Source organism: Myotis daubentonii, chromosome 4 (genome assembly GCF_963259705.1).
Source record: "Myotis daubentonii chromosome 4, mMyoDau2.1, whole genome shotgun sequence".
Lineage (NCBI taxonomy): Eukaryota > Metazoa > Chordata > Mammalia > Chiroptera > Vespertilionidae > Myotis > Myotis daubentonii.
Genome location: NC_081843.1, coordinates 75,952,128 through 75,973,807, shown reverse-complemented (window position 1 = coordinate 75,973,807; position 21,680 = coordinate 75,952,128). Strand labels below are relative to the sequence as shown.

At 43.8% G+C, this 21,680-nt stretch overlaps 1 protein-coding gene across 1 annotated transcript in view; it reads left to right on the top strand.

The window, feature by feature from the left end:
• SV2C (synaptic vesicle glycoprotein 2C) overlaps positions 1-21,680 on the top strand; it is a 161,223-nt gene that overhangs the window by 85,350 nt on the left and 54,193 nt on the right. The window contains exon 4 of the mRNA XM_059694290.1: positions 1,421-1,572. Coding sequence (XP_059550273.1) covers positions 1,421-1,572 — 152 coding nt within the window. The remainder of the gene's footprint in view (positions 1-1,420; positions 1,573-21,680) is intronic.

Genomic DNA, 21,680 nt, shown 5'->3' with positions numbered 1-21,680 from the left:
ATTTTTAAAATTATATCACTAGGTTTTGTCTCTATGACTTGCATACATTGTTCACATCTTTAAAAAATATTTAAGAATTCATATATTGTTTGGAATGGTAGAAAGTAATGTTTTCTCATAAAACCTTGCTTTCTGAGAAAATGGTTATTAAAATTTGGGGGTCAAGACCTATTTTAAATTCCGAGAGCTCTATGGCTTATCTCCCTGGAATGAACAAAATTTCTATTCAGTAAACCCACATTAGAGAACCCTTACCCTGAGAAGTCATCGATCATATCTTCTCTCCAGAACTCAGTCAGCATCTCTGGTAATTACCCTGACTGGAAAGAAGCTTCATACCTCATTCTGTTGGTATCTAAACCATTAGCTCCTTAGCTGATTCTCTCAGGGCCCCTTGCACATGCATTCATTCAGCAACGAATCTGTTGGATTGGACCAGAATCATTCTAGGAAACAACCCTGTTTGTCAACACATCAGTCTGGTTGGAAGCAGCTGCTGTAGGGTAGCAGTGAGTCGGTATAGTTGGAGACAGCCTCCCAGAAGAGTTTGAATCTGTTTCCAAAGTCATCACGTCATGGGTGGGACATATCATTCTCTCTCTCTCTCTCTCTCTCTCTCTCTCTCTCTCTCTCTCTCTTTCTGGCTTAAACAACAGACATTGATTTTCTCACAGTTCTGAAGGCTGGACGCTGAGATCAGGGTGCCCGCATTGTTGGTTCTGGAGAACTCTCTTTTCCTGGATTGCGGGCAGCTGCCATCTCCCTGAGTGCTCACATGACCTCTTCTTTGTGTGTTCTTCCCTAAAAAGCTCATCATACTATCTCTTTTTAATGCATTTATTAAAATATTCACTAGATTGTACCAAATATTGTAATTTTTGACAAATATGTAGAACATTCAAATATGTAGAACATTGGAATCTTAAACTGAGATCTGTAAGCCACGAGTAGGACACCACTGCCACCTTTTGGTAACCTGGCTTAATTGCAGGTTCAAGGAATTAGAGGAGCGGTTCTCAACCTGTGGGTCGCGACCCCTTTGGGGGTCGAAAGACCCTTTCACAGGGGTCGCCTAAGACCACGGGAAAACACATATATAGTTACATATTGTTTTTGTGATTAATCACTATGCTTTAATTATGTTCAATTTGTAACAATGAAATTGGGGGTCACCACAACATGAGGAACTGTATTAAAGGGTTGTGGCATTAGGAAGGTTGAGAACCACTGCATTGGAGAGATAATAAAACTATATTATATAGAAGTTATAATATTAAAGTTATAAAGTGATAGAAAGTATACATTCTCTGATATGCTAGGATAGAGAGCATGTGTTGTGAGAGCTTGCTTTGGTTCTGCCTTTTGTATCTCACATGACGGTTCGGCCCTGACTTCCCATATTCTCTGTATCTCTTGGCAGGATTGGAGGAGCCATTCCCATCGTGTTCTCCTACTTTGCGGAAGTGCTGGCCCGAGAGAAGCGGGGCGAGCATCTGAGCTGGCTCTGCATGTTCTGGATGATCGGCGGCATCTACGCCTCTGCCATGGCCTGGGCCATCATCCCGCACTACGGTAAGAGGCTGGCCTCGCACAGCCGGTGGACACCTTGTTTTAAATCGGCCTCCATTCCCATCCTTTTTTTTTCTTCTACCTGCTGGTTTGAGAACAGCACTGTCTTCATCATGTTTCTCCCTGTTGCAATGTCTAAGCTTTTCCCCCATACAGAGATCTGCACAAGGTAAGACTGTGCCAATGGGTGTCCTAGGGATATCATTGCATGTTGCTATGTGCTATCCACTCTGGGGTCCCTGCCCATGTGGATGGGAGAAGATGCACAGAGAATAATCAGCATATAAGGCAACATGAGGTTTGGGGACTGTCATATACACCAGGCACACACAAGTGCCTTTGTTGATCCCCTCTGGGCCCAGTCCAAAGCTCAGCCCCCATCAGGCCCACCCCTTCTGGCAGCTCAGGACTGGGATGGCAGCAGGGAGGATCCTGTCTTGTCGTGGGCTGTCAGTTTGCAGAACCTAAGAGGTAACTCTACTGTCCTTGCTCTGCAGGTCCCCTCCTCAGTTCCTCCTAAGTGCTTACTGCTCCTGCCCCCTCGGCAGACTTAACGGTTTCATGCTTCTGAGCAGAACTTTCCTACTCATAGGCCACAAGCTCCCAAACAGCGCAATTCAGAGAGATGTTAACATTATCCAGGAACCAAATTCAATCTATAAGGAAAGGGATGGGGAGATGTTCTGTGTGTGTGTGTGTGTGTGTGTGTGTGTGTGTGTGTGTACAAACAGTCTCAAGTTTGCAAAATATGAATACTGTATAAATTATAACCACATGTGACTCAAAAACTCATTCTTTGTTCTGTCTAAAATCTAATCCATCTGAAATTAGATTTCAAAAATCCACTCTTTTACTCATTTTCTATTTTCCTGCCTTTTTTTTTTTTTATATAACAGAGGAATTTTTCATTATAGAGAGTAGTTCTGTTAGGGAACAACCTTAAGTGAATCCAAGTTCTTGTAAAATCAAAGACAAGACAGACTTTAGTATTCTGAGGCAGTGTCATTTGTTTTACTATACTGAGTTACAAAATTCTTGTTGTTGCACTCTTTCTTTTAATAACCTAAAATGTTGCATGCAAACCGAAATTATATTTTGCAAGAAGAACAATACGTAAGGAATTGGGTACTTGGCCTGAAGAGGACTTGTCTTTGCCAAACATTTGCGTGTGGGGTGCCAAGCTCAAGGGATGGGCTCATCCTTTTAAGACTGTTCACTTCTGGGCCAGAGATGCCCTCATACAGGCAGTTCCCCACAGCCATCATCAGGCTCATCTTCTACCACCACGTGAGGAATTAAAGGTGTTTCTCCTCTTTCATCTGGAACATTCCTTTGTAGAGCTGCATCTGACTCCCACCCGACTCTGCAGGCTGTTGCGAATGGAAAAGCCACTTCTCTGTTGTGTAAGGAATTGCAACTATGTATAGGAGCCAAAGAAGAGGTGCAGAGCCTGGGCAGAGTCCAGCTGTACCAGCTTTGCTCCCAGAGCCACTGCTAGTCCATACGCAACCTTTGTACAAGTTAAACTAAGGTGCATCGCTCAGGTGGACACCGTTGCAGGCCCACAGGCCCTGGCAGCTGCACTCCTTCTGAGCCAGCCTTGTCCTGTGTCTCGGCCTCTGGTGACACAGCTCCTTGACTGTGGCCACACGTTCTCCGGAGAAGCTTGGGTCTGGGTTTATTGTTGTCGCCTCCCTCATCCTCCCTTCCCATCACATCTCAGAATTTCTCCTGCTGGCCTTCCTGAACTCACAGCTCAGATTGGCTTCTGCCTATTTCCACCAGGCCTGGGCGTGGTTGCTCTTGTTTTTGTTTTGTTTGTTTTTTTCACTAGGCCTTCATTCCTCAGGCTCCTGCCTTTTATATATCCCTGCCCAGGAACTGTAGGGGGCTCCAGATTTCATCTCTGGCCTTGCCAATTATCAATCAGTGGCTGACCCACAAATATTTAGCATGATCTCCACCTTCCTTTTTCTCAAGTACACATAAGATATTTTGGTTTATAGCTAACAGGGCGGCTTCATCCATATATAACTGGAAAAAGGGAGCTTGTGGATCATAAACAATGCATGAAAAGTTATAAAAACAATCACAGTACAACAAAACTAAATGTATCTGAGGTACCATTAATTTCTATGTTGAAGGAACCTTGAAAAACAATGACCTGGTGAAGAAATCAGTAACAGTATTGGAGATTTTGTATGGCCAGAAGTGTGGCAAAAACAGCAAATTATTACAATCAATACAGTATGTATGTTAGAATCAACAGAGAAGATTTCTTAAATGCCCATGCTTTCATTGTTAATACTCTTGCAACTTGAAGAGTTTTAATTTTTTCAAAATAAGAGAGTTTTAAGTTTAAAAATCCTGCGCTGAGGCCTCTGGATGATGATGTTCTGTAACTTGACGTGGGGGGTGGGGGGGTGGAGTTTCAGATTTGTGCACATCACTGCATGGATGTTATGCTTTTTCGTGAACACTTTTTTTTTAGTGGTGAAGCTAAGATTTTTTTCTCTGAATATATATATATAATTTCAGGGAGAGGAAAAAAGAGATAGAAACATCAATGATAAGAAAGAATCATCGATGGGCTGCCTCCTGCACGTCCCCTACTGGGGATCAAGCCAGCAACCTAGGCATGTGCCCTGACCAGGAATCTAGACGTGACCTCCTGGTTCATAGGTCAACACTCAACCACTGAGCCACTGGCTGGGCTGCTTTTATTCTTTTTAATTAAAAAAATTTTAATTACATTTGACATTCAATATTATATTAGCTTCAGGTTTACAGCATAGTGGTTAGACATTAACATAAGTTATAAAGTGATCCCCCAGTAAGTGTAGTACCCACCTAGCACCACACATAGTGATTACAGTATTACTGACTACATTCCCTGTGCTGCACTTCTCATCCCCATGACTATTCTGTAACTACCAATTTGTATTTCTTAATCCCTTCACCTTTTTTACCCAGTCCTCCCCATCCCTCTCCCATCTGGCAGTCCCTCTCCCCTCAGTTTGTTCTGTGTATCTGTGAGTTTGTTTCTGTTTGTTTTTTTTTTAAACTTTTAAATAAATGTTTACCACTTCCGCCACCCCCTGAAAACACCCATGCTGCCTCCCAAGTTTCTGATCAACTGGATCCGATTCTCTGGGCTGGGGCACTAGTGGTTCTTCCGTGCAGCGTGCAGCCTGGTTTGAGATTGTTCAGCTCCCCCTCCCCCGCCTCTCCCAGCGGGTGATTCAGACGTCCCAGGTCTCCACCACATACATCAGGGAGGCTGTGAACGCAGCAAGGAGGAAGGCAGCCTGACCTGCCCTGTGTTGTTGATTTCATTCAGGCTAAAGGGCTTTCCCCCTCATGAGGTTTAAAGTCACGCTTTGGAAGTAACTGTGACATCCAAATAGCTCTTCTTTCCCATGAGACATCTTTTTACTTTACCTAAAACAGACAAGGGGTTAACACTCCATCTGCTTGCCATGCAGCCTCTGGAAGCATGCAAGGCTTTCTGTTTCCCTCTGAAATTCTGCAGTGTGTACTAGTAAATGGTGCCTGAGCCCATAGGAACAAGAGCAGGCAGGCCCTGCCCCCTCCTCTCTCACTCAGGGGACCTCTGAGGCCATCACCTGTATAGTGCATTGAGCTCTCGCCCAGCAGGGGAAGCATTCCGCGCATAATAATACGACTGAGAGTCAGGTCCCGGCCCCTCTCACATTGGATTAGGATTTGCTCTTGAGGGAAGGAATCTGTAATTGGCATCCCTATGGCAAGTATTTCAAATGACAAACGCCGCACGTGGTCATGAGGGAAGGATGCGCTCTTCCGTGCTTCTGGGTGTTGCCTTCTGCATCTGTTGCCAAGTGGTCAGCGCACAAAGCCTGGACACGATGCCAGGAGACTTGAATTCTGGCTCCAGACAAGCACCTGATGCAAAGCAGACCTTGAGCCTGGGAGGGTCCTTCTGCAGTCAGACACGACAGCAGAAAGGGGGGCGAGCTGAGGCGTGGGCTGCGCCAGGAGTGCCTAAAGGGCAGGGGGACCCGCCTGGCCTGCGGAGGCCGAGTTTCCGAAGCCGCATCGGATAACGATGGTGCTTTATCTCCATGTCACCACTCTTGGGGCTGAAGTTTCCCTGGAGACGGAGGGCCGCCAAGACCTGAAGGTTCCCAACATAAAGCTACCTCGACTGCTCTGACAAGACCTTAGGAGGGAGAGTGCTTGGATGTCATCATGCCGCGTCCCTGTGACAGGTCCACCCGTTCAGGGGCCCCCGGGCTGTTTCTCCCCCTGTGGCAAAGCGTGGTCCCCAAAACGCAAGGGAGGGCAGGAGAACAGTCAAGCCAGAGGAAGCACCTTTGCCTCAGGAGTCAGGTGCCTGCAACAGCTGAGGCCGGGTGTTTAGAATGTGGCTCTTCGGGACCCCACACCTATTCTCAAGCCCATGACATCTGACCCACAGTGGGGATCGACCAGCGATTCACAAAAGAGCAAGCGCTGTGTGCGAGAACAGACAGCTGTGTATAAAGACGGTCCTGCAGCCTTGTCCCCTCCCCCACACCCCCTAGTGATCAGGACACCTCAGCATTTACTGAAAGTCCCAGAGCCTTAAGGGGAAAATGGGGCAGGGCGCTGAATCACAGGCTCCTCCCTCCCTGGCTGAGAGCTTGCACTCAGGCCCAGGCGTTGGCATGGCTGCGGATGGCAGTGCTGTCTGTTCCATTAAACCCTCTGTCGTCATTTTCTCTTTTAAATCTGTGTGTGAATCGGATGAGGGGTTGGCCCTGCCAGGATGCGCGACAGTGTGCAGCAAGGGCATTCCATTAGCTAAGTGGGAAGGTTCTCGGTTCAGCAGGAAGTGCCTCAGCTCTTAAAGCCCACAGCGGATCGAGCGTGCAACCGAAGTGCGTGCCCTTGACTGGAAATCGAACCTGGAGCAGCCCCAGGGCCTCCATCTGGCCCGCCCTTCACTGCAGACCTCACAGGGCCAAGCTGGGGACACCCACACAGCCAGACCCAACCCAGCCCTCCCTCCAGCCACAGTGAGATGTCCGGGCTTAAAAAATACACATATTCCGGATGTTGTCTAAGGACCAAGATGTCTTTGCTCCCTTTAGTTACAAGATGTGCGAAGCTCATGCATTTCTGCTCCCTCATGGTGAGACTGGGGTGAAGGGAGGAGGGGGAGCCGAATAGCTGTCTGGCTAAAGAAAGAAGCAGGAAGGCCTGGGCCAGGGGAAGACCAGGCGGTGAGCGCTGGTCTCGAGGCGCATGGCACCCCTCTGCTTCGGGGCGGGTGAGCTGTGTCAAGCGTTTCGGCCTCCCCAGCCCCATTTCCTGTCAGCACTGTGGTGGGGATTAATGGTCACGTCAGAACACCCAGTGCATCATTAATGCTCAAAAAATGGTAGTTATTATTGCTGTCAGGTTCAGATCTACGTCAGATACCAGACTCTGTCAGCAAAGCCCAGTGTGCGCTTCGGGCTCCAGGAAAGAAGGAAAATGAGCTGAAATGCCTAAACTGTGCCAGCCTCGCCCGGAGGGTGAGAAGAGCAGAGTGGCCAGAGGAAAGTCAAAGTAGGATAAAAGTTAATGACAGAATCAAGGAAAAAATAATATTGTAAGACCCTGATTACCTGGAACCCAGTGAATCAGAATCTCTCATTCACTTATTTGTTAGATGAATTTTTATTCAAAGAGCACATCCTGTATAAAGACCTATTTTAAAGGCCATAGTGCCACTCTCCCAGGCAGAAAGAAGGAGAACCTGACACCCTAACCCCGTGGTCGGCAAACTGCGGCTCGCGAGCCATGTGCAGCTCTTTGGTCCCTTGAGTGTGGCTCTTCCTAAGCCTTAGGAGTACCCTAATTAAGTTAATAACAATGCACCTACCTATATAGTTTAAGTATAAAAAATTTGGCTCTCAAAAGAAATTTCAATCGTTGTACTGTTGATATTTGGCTCTGTTGACTAATGAGTTTGCTGACCACTGCCTTAGGCACATGATCATAAAGTGGAAATATGGGCTTTAAAGATATGGCATTTTTCCTGCTCATGGGTTGACGTGAAGGAACTGTGGGGTCCTGTGCTGCTAGCACTGCTGGGCAACACTGCAGAGCTGGGTTACTAATCCATCACCCTCAGGGGGCCAGGCCTCCTTTCAGAACAGTGTTTTTAAATGCAGAAAATGTAATAAACAGGTTTATAAATTAAACCAATTATTTTAAAACGTAGTTGTCAAAATGTATTAGCATATTAAGTAACAACATCTAGTAACAACATCTGTCGTAGTCCAGTAGTTAGCATAATTTTGAAGTAGAAATGAGAAATTAACAAACTTTTCAAAAAATTCTAGGAAACCACTAGACTCTCGGTTTTCCCCAGAATCCCACATTCCATTTGTTCACCATCTGTATGACCTGATATAAAACATAAAATAAATTAACAAGCATAAGCAGGATATAAAATTGTTTGCTGTAAATAAAAGAAGCCTGGCTGGAGGCAGCCCAGCACGTAGCCCAGGTGTCCTCTCACGCCCGTCTTGTGTTCTTTGCACACCTCTGCCTTATTTTGGGACCAGAATTTTTAGACTTTCCTTTACAATGTTAATGAAAAATAAACTCTAAGCAATTTCTGGAATCTTTGAAGCCAGAGATCAGGCTTAGTAATCTTTATAACCCCCACAGTACCAAACACAGTGCCTGACCCAGACGAGCCCACAGTGAGTGTGTTGTTGAACTGAGTCGCGAGCCGTGTGATAAATGACCGGCCGGGGCTGTTAGACCCCTCCACTCATCCGATCCCCGTTCTAATTACTTGTATTAAGGAAGCCTGTGCTGTGCAGCTATTGTTTCCTTTGTGAGTCAGCAGTTTTAGGAATGTGTTCCTATCCTGATGACGGTTGTGGCTGATGGAGTTTGGAGGGAGGAACTGTGGTCCCATCACATTTCACTTGGCTCAAACCTCCGTAGGAGCTGCTACTTAGAATAGCAGAATTGGAAGTAGCTTGTCCACTGCCCGAGATGTTGCCTTTGCTAAACTAGGGCCGGGTTACTGTGAGTGAAAGTGGTTCTCAAGCTTTTGGGTTGTTTTTCTTTCTTCCTCTTTTTCTCTCGCCTTTTCTTTCCCTGGCCCGGGACTCCCATTTCCATCCTACAGCACTGTATCGGGCCTTCGCCGCTGCAGGAGGGGGCCAGACTGCTGTGCTTATTTGCGAGTGTCAGGCACTCATTAGGCACTGAGCGCAGGAGACTTTCCCTGCTGGTAGGAATCAGCTCCAGCCGCATCAGACCCACCTGGCACTTCTCAAAGGAAGGCCTGTCAACACGGTAATGTTTTGAAGAGCACCGAGCGCCTGACTGCGGCTGGCCTGCGATGACCCGAGAGTGTGGCTCGCAGCAGAGGGACCTCTCAGTGGAGAGGCCTCTGGAAAGTTGCTGTCGTGCGAGGAGGTCCAGCTCGGGCCAAGGAGGGCTGGCCCCGGGCCGAGGAGGGCTAGATCAGACTGCACTCCAGGACTCAGCAGCAGATGGGGTGATGGAAAACTCCAGAACTGAGCAGCTACAGTTAAGGCAAGAAAATTACCAGCTTGCCCTCCAGACTTCAGTGGTTTTATGTTTGAGGCTGAGGTCGCTCTCCCAAGGGGAGTGGAGGCCTGAGAGGTGGGAGCAGGGGGGAGACGCCCCCACTCACCTCCTGGAGAAAAGATTTGCTGATTTGCTGTCATTCTCTTTACTAACATTTAACAAGCACTTATTCTGAGGAGTGAACATATGCTAATTCTTTAATTTTTACAACTGTCCCAGGAAGCAGTACTGTTACCTCTTTTACAGGCGAGGAAACTGAGACCCAGAGAAGTTAAGTGACTTGCCTAAAGGTCCCCAGCTGGCAACGTGGAGGAGCTGGAATTCAGAACCACGCAACCTGTCCCCAGACACCACACTTAGTGGCTTCACTTCACTGTCTCACATTCTATTGGTGTGACACCCAGAAGCCACTTATACTCACCCTGGCTCATGCCCAGCTTGCCATCGAAGACTCCAAATAAAGAGGCAGTGCCTTTCCTCCTCCTCCCCCTCCTCCTCCTCCAGGATGGCTTGTCTAAATGGCCTAGCCAGGAGCGTGGAGAAATTTCTAGAACCAACATTAGTGTAAACTATGGCTGAAGTGGAAACTCCATTAATACCTGCTTTTTCCACCTTCATAGCCTATGTCTGCCGGCTGAGGATTCCCATTCTGATGAGAGAAAGCAACTCCCACCCCATCTGACTTTGCAATGCTATTTGTTGCTTCAGAGCCTGAGAATCTCCTCTGGTCAGGCGAGGTTTGCTCCTAGCTTCCAAGTCCCTCCCTCCCTTCGTCCCTCCCTCCCTTCCTCCCTCCCTCCCTTCCTCCCTCCCTCCCTTCCTCCCTTCCTCTCTTCCTCCCTTCAGGGTGGCAATTAGAAATGGGTAGAAAGATAGTGAAATGGACAAAGAGCAACTGCCCCTTCCTGTTAGTCAGCCCAGGCTCTTGCCTCTTATTTCCATTTGGACTTGGAATGCAAGCCTCCAGGAGGGTTGGATACTAGGAGCCATGTCCACTGACCCTTACTCCTTTCATACCCCCTCCCACCTTCACACTCACCTGCATGAAGTCCCTTCTCCTTCAGTTCCATGCTAATGTGTGGTCAGCCCTTCCTTGCCTTATCCTGTTTAGAGAGGACAGGATGGTGCCCAGCAGAGCAGAGAGGATGTGTACCAAGTAGTGATGCATGTGAACAGGGCCCATAGCCCACAGGTGTCAATGGCAGGAGACAGAGCCCTCTCTCCTCTTCAAAGCCATGCTCAAGCTAGGGCCTTGATGACTAAGCACTAGCAATGAGGGAGAGGGCAAGGTTTGGGATGTGGGGAGGGTGGCTTGAATTGGCATTCTTCTAAAATATGTAGGGGTGTCATTCTGGAGAAAATCAGGTGATGTTTGTGAAAATATGTACACTCTGACCTCGCATACTTCACCCCTGGCATATACACAGAGAAATTCATATGTCAACCCATAAGGGACCATATCTGAGGATGTTCTCAGCAGTGTTGTTTGTGAAAGGAGAAGGTGGGAGCAATCTGTGTGTCTATCACTAGGGGAATGGGTATGCAAAAGGTGGTGAAATAGTTTGCATCCATTAGAAACAATAATGGTCAAAAAAAAAGGGAAAAAAATGCCATAAAAACAATGCTGAGTGAAAAGAGTAAAAAAGTGAGGACTCTAGCATGTTGCCATTATGAAAATAAAATGATACATTACTTATTATATAAAGGTTTTATTCAAATTCGAATCTACAGTTAAAATACATTGGCAGAGGGTGTGGAAGGAAATGTTGATTAAAGGGGGAGATAAAGTTGTACATTTGCATGATGCTGTTGATATGTGGTGGCAGGGAAGTTAATTCAGCCCTCTGCAAGTAAGATAAAAAAAGAAAAGAAATGTCAAGAGTTTCATTGTCGCTCATGTTAATTATCCATTTACTAAATATTTTCTGAGCATGAGATATACAAGGAACAAAGTATCCCAAAGAGACTCAGACTAAGACTCAGAGGCCATCTGACTTATCCCCCATGTCCTGGGGTTCTCCAGCCTCGTCCCTGACACACATGCACTAGAAAATGCTACTACCCCCTTAATTCCCATTTAGCATTTTGCTGCCTTAGAGCAGTAGTCAGCAAACTATGGATCGCGAGCTACATGCGGCTCTTTGGCCCCTTGAGTGTGGCTCTTCCACAAAATACCACGCGCGGGCGCGCACGTACAGTGCGAAGTTGACTTAAAACTTTAAGTAAAGTTTATTAAGTTAATTTTAGGGAACGTTGTGGAGTGAAAGAAGATGTAGTGTCGAGGATTGGAAAGGTATGTTGAGATGGTTTGGACATATAGAGAGGATGAACGAAAGGAGATTGACGAAACAAGTATACAAGACGAGTGTGGATGGGAGAGTTGGAAGGGGTCGACCTCAGCGTTTTTAGCAAAAGCCAGCTTAGGAGTACCCTAATTAAGTTAATAACAATGTACCTACCTATATAGTTTAAGTTTAAAAAATTTGGCTCTCAAAAGAAATTTCAATCGTTGTACTGTTGATATTTGGCTCTGTTGACTGATGAGTTTGCCGACCACTGCCCTAGAGCAAGTCCAGACTGAGGAATGGGTTAGGAGCTCTCTGAGTGAAATTTCTGTCCAGGGCAGTAATCTGCAGGGTTAATTAGTACCTGTGAACATGGCAGAGTTCAGTCCTTGCCAACGTTCCCAAACAGCTGCCTTCAGTTCAGGTGTTTTTCTTCTGGTCTTCAGAGGTGCAGGTGTAATGTATTCAAGCTGCTGCAGCTCAAAGCTGATTTTTTTTTTTTTTTTGTCTTGGGAAGTTTGTTATTGAAATAATTTTTATGTCAAAAAAAATGAAACTGCTTTAATTCACAACATGGAGGGACACACTCTATTAGCAAGGCTTCTGTATATATAATTATTTTAAACAAATGCTGTTTTATTTCTTTAAAATGTTGTGCATTGTTATAAGCTACGATGTAAATGAGCATATTAGTTTGATTTGTATGACATGATTTGCATGACATGTTTACTTGGTAAATATTTAAATTGAATGGAGCCAGTGATTTAGAAGCACCTATTTCCAGACCAGTCTAGTCCATTTTGCCTCCCCCCAAAATTAAGTGTGTGTATCAGGAATTCACACTGAGTAATCAGTCCCTATTATACCAGTCTATGCATGTTTCTGAAGAAAATTATGATTCAGTTTCTAAAAGCACAATTCCAAATAGCATACACATTTTATCACACTCAGTGCAGCATATTCAAGGTTTGCCTGCAATGGCCTTGTTTGAAAGGTACAGCAAATTTTTAGAGGAAAAATTTTTTGGGGGGGTTTAGCTCAAAAAGAATCAAGTGCTCTGTGTGTGGTACTGTGATTTCCAAATAAGTGAAGTTTTGTTCGGATCTATTGTCCTCCTTCCTCAATAAAACAGTGTTTTGAGCAGCAAATAAGAAGCTGATTTCAGGCTTCGGTTTCATTGGCTGCCCGTAGCATCACTCACCATCCTGGGAGGCGGGCGCCCTGGCACCCTGTAAGAGCAGCATAAATCACAGTTTCATTTTAGGGGGAAGGTTATTGATTTGCTGACTTTTTTCTCTTCTCCCTCCGATGCAGACGTTAGTGGGAAATGGAAGCTTCCTTTATGCAGTTTATTATTGCCAATCAAAAGGGCGGCCTGTGCTTACCTGGTTTATAATGAAAGGTGATACGGGTGAGTGGTTTCATACCACTCATCTTGCAGTGACTGTAATCAAGAGATAAAAGCTAGAGCAACTACACATGCTGGCCAGACCTCCTCAGCGTTATTTACCGCCTGTCCTACGGCTGGGGCGTTCAGCAGCGGAGATGGAGGGACTGATATAGGTAAATAACAGTGCATTCATGTTCAGTTTTGCTTTTAAAGCCAGCTAACATTCACTTTTCCTCTGGTTATTAATTTGGCCTTTCAGGATCAAAGCACCTAAATGTGATTTGATGTAAGTGGTATTTTTCCATGAAAGGGTTAGAAAAAAGACAAAACAAAGAGACTTATCCATGGAAAAAGGGACAAAAGAAAAAAAGTAAATTAAAAGACAATGAGATATTTTATGATGTCTTAAAAGACACAAAGTCAAGGAATAAATGCTTTAGTAAAATGCAGATATGTCTTGGCAAGGTAAACCAGACTTGGTTAGATTTTTCCCCCGTTATGTTATGGATTTTTTAAAGACACGATATACATGAGTTGGTAAAAGGAAACACAGCAAAGCTTTCTGTATCACTGTGCTGAGAGAAAACATTTCTAATTTGGGACAATTGTAATATGATGCTAAATATATTTATGAAGAGAAAGATTGAAATTACAAAAAAAATAATAATAATCCAATCAATGTAAACATTTCAGTACAAACAGTGCTACAGTTTGACTTTGACGTGGCAGAAACTCAGGACATAAGATCTTGTCATTGAGGTGTGCTGTGAATGCTTATATCAGCTATCCGAGGCCATCAGTCTCACATGGCATTTGCTTAGTGCAAAAGATGAACTAAGTTAAGAAAACACAAACATAATAAAACGTCTTTCAACCCATTCTCAGGTCCAGAGAAAAACATGATTTTACAAATCCACATTTGTTTCTTTTCTATTTAATTTACAGATACATTTAGTGCATTTCATTAATTTTAATAACTTACTCATTTAGTCTAATAAATATCCAAAAATGTTATTTCAACAAGAAATCGATAACCAAAAATAAGATATTTTACATTCTTTTTTTGGTACTAAGTCTTCAACTCTAGTGTGTAGTTTCCATTTACTGAATATCTCAATTGGATGCAAATTTTTATTGGAAATGCTTGCTTTTGCATTTAGATTTCATAAAGTTTACACACTTGAAAAAGTAGATTCATACCCAAGTTGTTCTAAACATATTTAAGTTTTCTAATAACTGAATCAAGCATCAGTTTTTAAACTTAAATTTGTTAAAAATAAAACTAATTCAGTTCTGTCGTCACACCAGCACCATTTCAAGGGCTCAGTAGCCACATGTGGCTGCCATATTGGACAGCACAGGTCTCTGGTGGGATAGGTAAGGCATATAAATCCGGGAAGTGAACACACTCATGGAGAATTCATATAATGAGGAGACCCAAGGTCTGAACACTGCCTTTGCACACGTTCTTTTTCTGACAGTTTACCTTTATCTTTAGGAATCAACCTTATGTCAGCTCTACCAGGCAGTCTTTCCTAGTACCCTCAAGTTGAATTGGATGCCCTCAGCTGTGAGCTCTTAGAGCTCCCTGTACATCTTTTATCATCAGTGTGGTGTGCTATGTTCTAATTATTATCAATATAATTATATTGCTATTTCCAACTAGTTTGTAAATTCCATGTAGCCAGGAAGCTGTCTTTGTTGATTTCCCAGTGCCTGGCCCTCAATATATATGTGTGGAATGAATAAATTAATTATGATGGAATTAATTGAATGGCCAAACCTTGGAGGAAAAGGCAGAAGGACTAACCCTGTTAGAACGGAGAAGCCAGGGTATGAGAGGGCGCCAGGATAGTGTGGTGATGGGGGGCAGAGACAGAAGCTCAGTTCGTGCAGGACACTGAACCACCTGTCATATGCTTCTGGCGAGTCAGAGAGGATGAGAATTAAGGAAAGCTATTAGATTTGTAACCAGGAGATCATTTTTACGGGCGTCCACAGAGGCAGTCAGACAAACCTAAGCCCCACGTTTTTCCCGTAAGTTCACTGGCACCCCTGATTTAAGAGTGGTAGATGTTTTGCATGTGGTGAGCAGATTGGGTTCCAGGGCCATATCCAAGTCCTAAGTGTTTGGTCAGCTGTGATGCTTCCAGTTACTGCAGTTCCCACTAATGGCAGCTATTAAATCTGTATGCTAATTGAAATTGTGAGGGATTCATAGCTGGCTGGAGGCGCTGTGTGATTTACGGGCCTGTGATCTAAAGATACTTAAAGCATGGAATTATTGGAGCCAGGAAGAGAGATGTGATTAATCAAAGAAGACAATTTACTAAATGGCCCACTAAAACACACTGCAGTAAAAACTAAAAAAAGGACTCTAGTTCCATCCATGAGACAGGTGTGTGTGTGTGTGTGTGTAGATAAAGTGTACACACAGGACGTAACAGGATGTTTTCCCAGCACACAGAGATTGTGCTTGGAGGTTTTCAAGGGCGTATATTTATCTTTTAAGTTTGTTTACATTGTGAGCATCACCATGAGCAAATATCAAGTTCCTGACTCCATGTTTGCATCATAAGAGCTCTTGGGTATTGGGGAATGGCTACCAAAAACCCCCCCCCAAAAAAACCCAATTCCTTTTATTTACATTTAAGGCCCCCTTGTGAGTCTAAGCCCGCCTATTCCCCTGAGTATTCCTTTAATTTTCTTACACTCTGAGGCCTGTGGTTCCCTTTGCCTAAATTACTGGCACTAAGAAATCGAGATGCAAGTCAAAAAATTTCTAGTATTTATCTAAATGGAAAACTGACAATATCATATAAGTAATTGTCTTGAGTAATCACTGATGCATGCCCTCAGAGTTAGGTGGGTTTTGTGTTCCTCCTACCAGTGGGCTGTCGTATTTATTGTTGAACACCTCACATGGACAGCCATTTACACATATTTTTTTCAGTTGCTGCACTGTCAAAACAACTGGTCAAATTCAGTACTTTCAGGAGAAAAGTCTGTCAGGTTTGGTGGTTGAGTCTGTGCATCTTCTGGGTGCATGCTCACAAATGCTGAACATGGACACACACACACACACACACACACACACATGCACACAAGCACACAAGCACACACACACATACTTTCCTTCTGCACCTTGCATGCAACCCGGGCAGCATGGAAAGAATTCCACACTGCAGAAAGGGCATTCTGCTTGGAAAATCAGGATGAAGAGGAGGGGACCAAGGGAGTGCTTTGAAGTACTTTGTATGGATCCACATTACCCAACTACCAACTAGGCAGGACATGGTGGTGCTGCCCCCCTGTTCCCTATAGACACTAAGACTCAATGTCTCACCATTGTCACACTTCTCCAACACAAAATACACATGAACACACATACACACTTGTATTTTCTACCCTACACCACCTACCTGTGCCAGCAAAATTGTATTAACATTAGATCCTGGGTTAGTGAAACACCCACAGAACTAGGACCCATGAATGGATGGTAAAGGTAGAGGCTCCAAAGAAAATCAAGTGGCATCCTCAATGTTCCTTTGAAACTACCTAGCTAGGAAATGATTAGAAATTATTTATTTGCTGAGAGGTATACTGGTGACCTTTTCAGAATGGAAATTGAAGAATTAGACCTTAAAAAATCAGAAACTCAGAATCATCTAAATACCAGTGTCCCGATTTCCTACAAGGATTCACTAGTAATCAGAGTGCCAAGTGAGTTAAGAAAAAACGAAACACGAGTGGAAATAACCAGGTGAGAACAGTGTGTCTGTGACCTGCTGTATGCAACAGAGGTGACCCTAAAATTTTGCAGGCAAACACTGGTAGAGTAATGTTTTTCCATGGCATATGCTGCAACTATTTGTATCCATTCACCATGTTTACTTCGTATCGATCTGTAATTGTCACTCACTTAAAACCAACTTTCCTTTCCACATCTAGGGATGCATGTGTGTACTAGGAGCTGTGGCAGAGAAATAGGGCAAAATCATTTTTACTGGGTACAGCTCATTTTCTCCTTTGAGGTGATTATTATCTGTGTGCTCATTGCAGATTATGAGTTAACTACTGCTAATGCCTGTTCCTTCTTCCAGTTGACACACACTGGCACACATAAGCTGACATAAAAATTTGCTACATACACGGGCTGGGGGGGAAGTAACAACATCTGGGAACTAGGTCAATTTTGAAATCTGTTGAGCAGTCAATCTGTACACTTGAATTGTAAATTTAACTCAGAACTTTTAAAAATTGTGGAACAAAAGTAGTTTTTCTTTTTCTATTAAAACTGAAGTTTGCCCAAACTGGTTTGGCTCAGTGGATAGAGCATCGGCCTGCGGACTGAAGGGTCCCAGGTTCGATTCCGGTCAAGGGCATGTACCTGGGTTGCGGGAACATCCCCAGTAGGAGATGTGCAGGAGGCAGCTGATCGATGCTTCTCTCTCATCGATGTTTCTAACTCTCTATCTCTCTCCCTTCCTCTCTGTAAAAAATCAATAAAATATATTTTTTTAAAAAAAACTGAAGTTTAACCATCCAAAGTCCTCACAATGTCATTAGCATCAGCTTCTAAGATGAAATTTGAAAATCAAAGACTACATGCATGTTGGTGCTTTATAAATAAGTAGATAGGAAAGTGTGCGATTTGAGGTGTCAGCCAGTCCCTCCTCACCTGCGAGGCAGTTGATGGCCGGGATTGTTAAATGGCTGGAAGAAGAGATGCGAAGCCATCTCAAGGGAGAAAATGAATTGCCCGAAGCCTGGAGAGTTCTTGATGTAGAGCTACTGAGGGTGAAGTTATATTCATGACCTTGCCTTCAAAAGGCTACGAAACTGATGACATTCTTAAGGGAAGAATTCTTAAGGGAAGAGTTCTGGACTTCAGCCTTCCACACTCATATCTTATCAAATGATCATCCTCAATCATTCAAATGCATAGCATGCATGTGCAGTGGGGCCTTGACTTACGAGTGTCCCGACTAACGAGTTTTTTGAGATACCAGCTGTCTCTCGGCCAATTTTTTGCATTGAGTTGATAGAGTAATTTGAGTTAACGAGCTTGGACGAATTAAACTCGTAAGTCAAGGCCCCACTGTATATAAGGCAGTGTATTTGTTTGCTAGGGATGTTATGACAAAGTACCACATACTGGATGGCTTAAAAGAAATGTGTTTTCTCACCATTCTGGAAGCTGGAAATCTGAGGTCAAGGTTTTGGCAGGTTGATTTCTCCTGAGGGCCCTCCCCTTGGCTTGTAGAGGGCCAGCTTCCACGGTGCCCTAACATGGTCATTCCTCTGTGTTGTCGGCGTCTGAATGTACATACGCCTTTTCTAAGGGCACCAGGCATGTTGGACTAGAGCCCACCCTAATGACTCCATTTTAACTTAATTACCCCTTTAACGGCTCCATCTCAAAACAGTCATGTTCTGGGGTACTGAAAGTTAGCGCTTCAACCTTTGAATTTTGGGGGGACACAAAATTCTATAACATCACCCAACTGTCCAGCCCAGTGCCCTGCACATAGTAGGTGTTTGGTAAATAATTGTTGAATGACTGAATGAAGAACTATTAACCAGACGCTCTATGCTAAAAGGAAAGGGCAGGTATTAGAAGCAAAAGTATGATGATGCTGTGGCTGCAATTTGAGCCACTCAGGGAAAATAGCAATCTGATTTTAAAAAATAATTATATTGCTATTAAATCTTAAAAAATTAAATTCTAGATCAGCCATAAAGAGACAAGGATAAAGGACTGGTACAGTCTCTCTTTGAGGGACACAAATGAAAGTACACATGCAGGAGGTCTCCAAGATTGCCTGCATCATATATTATGATTCAAAGCTGACGGAGCAATGAACAGATGGTCCACGTTTATGAAAAGGTTAGATTGGCAGCTCCTGTAGTAGATGTTCTAGAGCAGCCATTCTCAACCTGTGGGTTGCGACCCCTTTGGGGGTTGAACGACCCTTTCACAGGGGTCGCCTAAGGCCATCGGAAAACACATATATAAATACATATTGCTTTTGTGATTAATCACTATGCTTTAATTATGTTCAATTTGTAACAATGAAAATACATCCTACATATCAGATATTTACATTATGATTCATTACAGTTATGAAGTAGCAACGAAAATGATTTTATGGTTGGGGGGGTCACCACAACATGGGGAACTGTATTAAAGGTTCACGGCATTAGGAAGATTGAGAACCACTGTTCTAGAGTCTGTTGTTATTTTTAACACACTCACAGAAACTGAAAATGCAAAACATTTATCAATTTTTCATTCCTCTCATATTCACAAAGTTAAAAATACACCATGGGAAGTAAATTGTAGAAGATGCACGATGCAGTCCCACTATTCATTAAATATTCAACGTTGGCATTGAAAAATACTGTTACATTATAATTTCAAGCCAGCTTGGGGGGCATTTTAACAGTATCTGAGGCTTTTGAATAATCATATTAATACCAGCAGCTACTTTGACTTGATTAGTGAAATGACTAATTTGATATCTTTAACAAAAATACCCTGAAAATATATTTACCTGGTGATTAAGATGTCCATTTGAACAGACTTCTTTATAAGACAGTGTGAGACACTGCTTTACTCTGCTATCATGAAAATGATCCCAGGTAGGTATGTTAACAATGCCCGTGGCTGTTTTTGTGTGGTGTCAGTGGTAGCACTGAGCTAGGCCTAATCGATATCCCTGCAGAGCCAGGGGGATATAAATCTCCAAGTCTCAACTCAGTCAACCATACAGCAACTCAATTTTGTGCCACAGTCCTTGTAATGAGATTTTTCAATGGCACTGGCTTAATGTTAGCCCTCAGTGGCATTAGCTACACAATCGGAATGTTCTGTTTTGATCACTTGGCCTGTAGCGTGATCTTCAGTTCTCTTTCAGAGTCACTTCCTCTGAAAAGTAGAAATCAGGTGTGAAAATAAAATGGTTGATGACTTCAATTTCTCTTTGTGTCCCCATGTTTCAAAGGTTACCTCCTGGGTAAAGAAATGTCAACAGATGCCCAATCTTTGTCTCACTCTCCACTCTGTGTTATGTTATTTTGGCTGTTTGTTTGTTTGTTTGTTTGTTTCAACCCTGCTCTTTTTCAAGTATGATTTTTTTTAAAAAAGTCCAAACCTAGCTAGTTTAAAAATAAAATGCCTATCACAGTTTTATTTAACTTGATTTTTTTATTTCTTACATGTATTGCTAGCTAAAACCTGGTTATATTTTAAAAAGACTGTATTAGTCAACCTGTCAGGGATGCTCTGAGGGAAAGCTTGCTTCTCTTCTCCAGTCCAGGATTGCCGCACCATTTTACTTTGCTTCCTTTGTATTAAATAAGCACCCTGTGGAAATACCATCCAAACCCCATTTGCATCCAGTGTTTCCGAACCACCCACCCCTTTGCCTTTGTTTTCTAGACGCTTTGAATAGATTTTATTCGAGTAAAGGAGCTATACATCTACCTGGACAAATAGCTACCCTTTTCCTCTATGAGCCATCATGGATTGGGTCCAGCCCTGCCACTCTGGGGGAAGCCTGCTTTGCATGTGCTTGGGGTTGTTTGAGAGCAGACTTTCTGGGTCAGCGTCGGGACCCTGGAGGCTGATAGAGGAGGGCCAGGCTACCCTGGCACAGCTCTTAAACAGAAACCTATTATCCAGAGCAAAGCCCAGTTCTTCGTAGCCAGATGGGCACAACTAAATCTCCCCTGAAATCTCAATGGATGCTCTCTGCTTCTGATCCTGTTTCTCTCTTTATAAAGGGAAGGCCAAATGGACTTCTTGTTCTTACCCACAAAAGGGAGCAGCCATTAGCTTGTGTATCATAAAAGCTCTTAAGTTATACTCTGAAAACGGCTGGGGAGTCCCCAAGTCCCCTTCCCTGAGGTTCTGGTGTTTCCCTATAATATGAAGGAGCACTCTCAATCTCTGGGCAATCCAGTGGCTTGTTGATACATAACTAATTCACTTTAAATGCTCCTGCTGTGTTCTCATGCCACCCGGTCTTCAGGGAAATCCAGTAGGGCCCCCACACTTGGAGCATCCTGAACAGCCTGTTCTAAGACTCTGGCATGTAGCAGAGTCACCTGGAGGGCTTGTTAAAATACAGGTTCCTGGGTCCCACCCTCAGAGTTTCTGATTCCCTAGGACTGGGTGGAGCCAAAGAAATGTGCATCTCTAACAGGTTCCCAGATAATATTCATGCTAATGTCTCAGAGACCACACTTTGAGAACCGGTGCTATCCAGTATTAGAACTAGCCACGTACCTGTTCATTGTTTTATTGTTAGAGGTTCAGGAAACCAGCGTATTGAACTTATTAACAAGGTTTCCTTATTCCAGGGATTGGCATTGCTGTGTACATGACCCTGGGTCTTACTGTTACACTTGGATTATTGGCATCAAAAGTGCAATGAAAAAACAGTACCTGACATTGTCAGAGAATTTTACAATTTACAAAGCAGTTTTACTTCCATTACCTCCTTCGAGCCTTCAGACCACCCCTAAGGTTTATTATTACTATTGCTACAGAATATTATTATTAGAGAAAACTGAGGTTCAGAAACAGTAGGTACCTTGCGTAAGGTCAATGAGGTGGTAGAATTAGGACTTTTACCAGGCGAACTCCAGAGCCTTTTGTTCTTCAAACTAGGGCATGCAAACCCGTTGTCCAAGGAGGATGTATGCAATGATGGTTACAAGAAGCCAATTTTAAGAAGCTCTACTTCCGTCCACAGCCTTTCCTTAAATTGATCTACTTGAGAACACACCCTTCTCCTTCACTGCGAGACAGGTGTAATGCCCACCAGGGTCCTCAGCTGGTCACC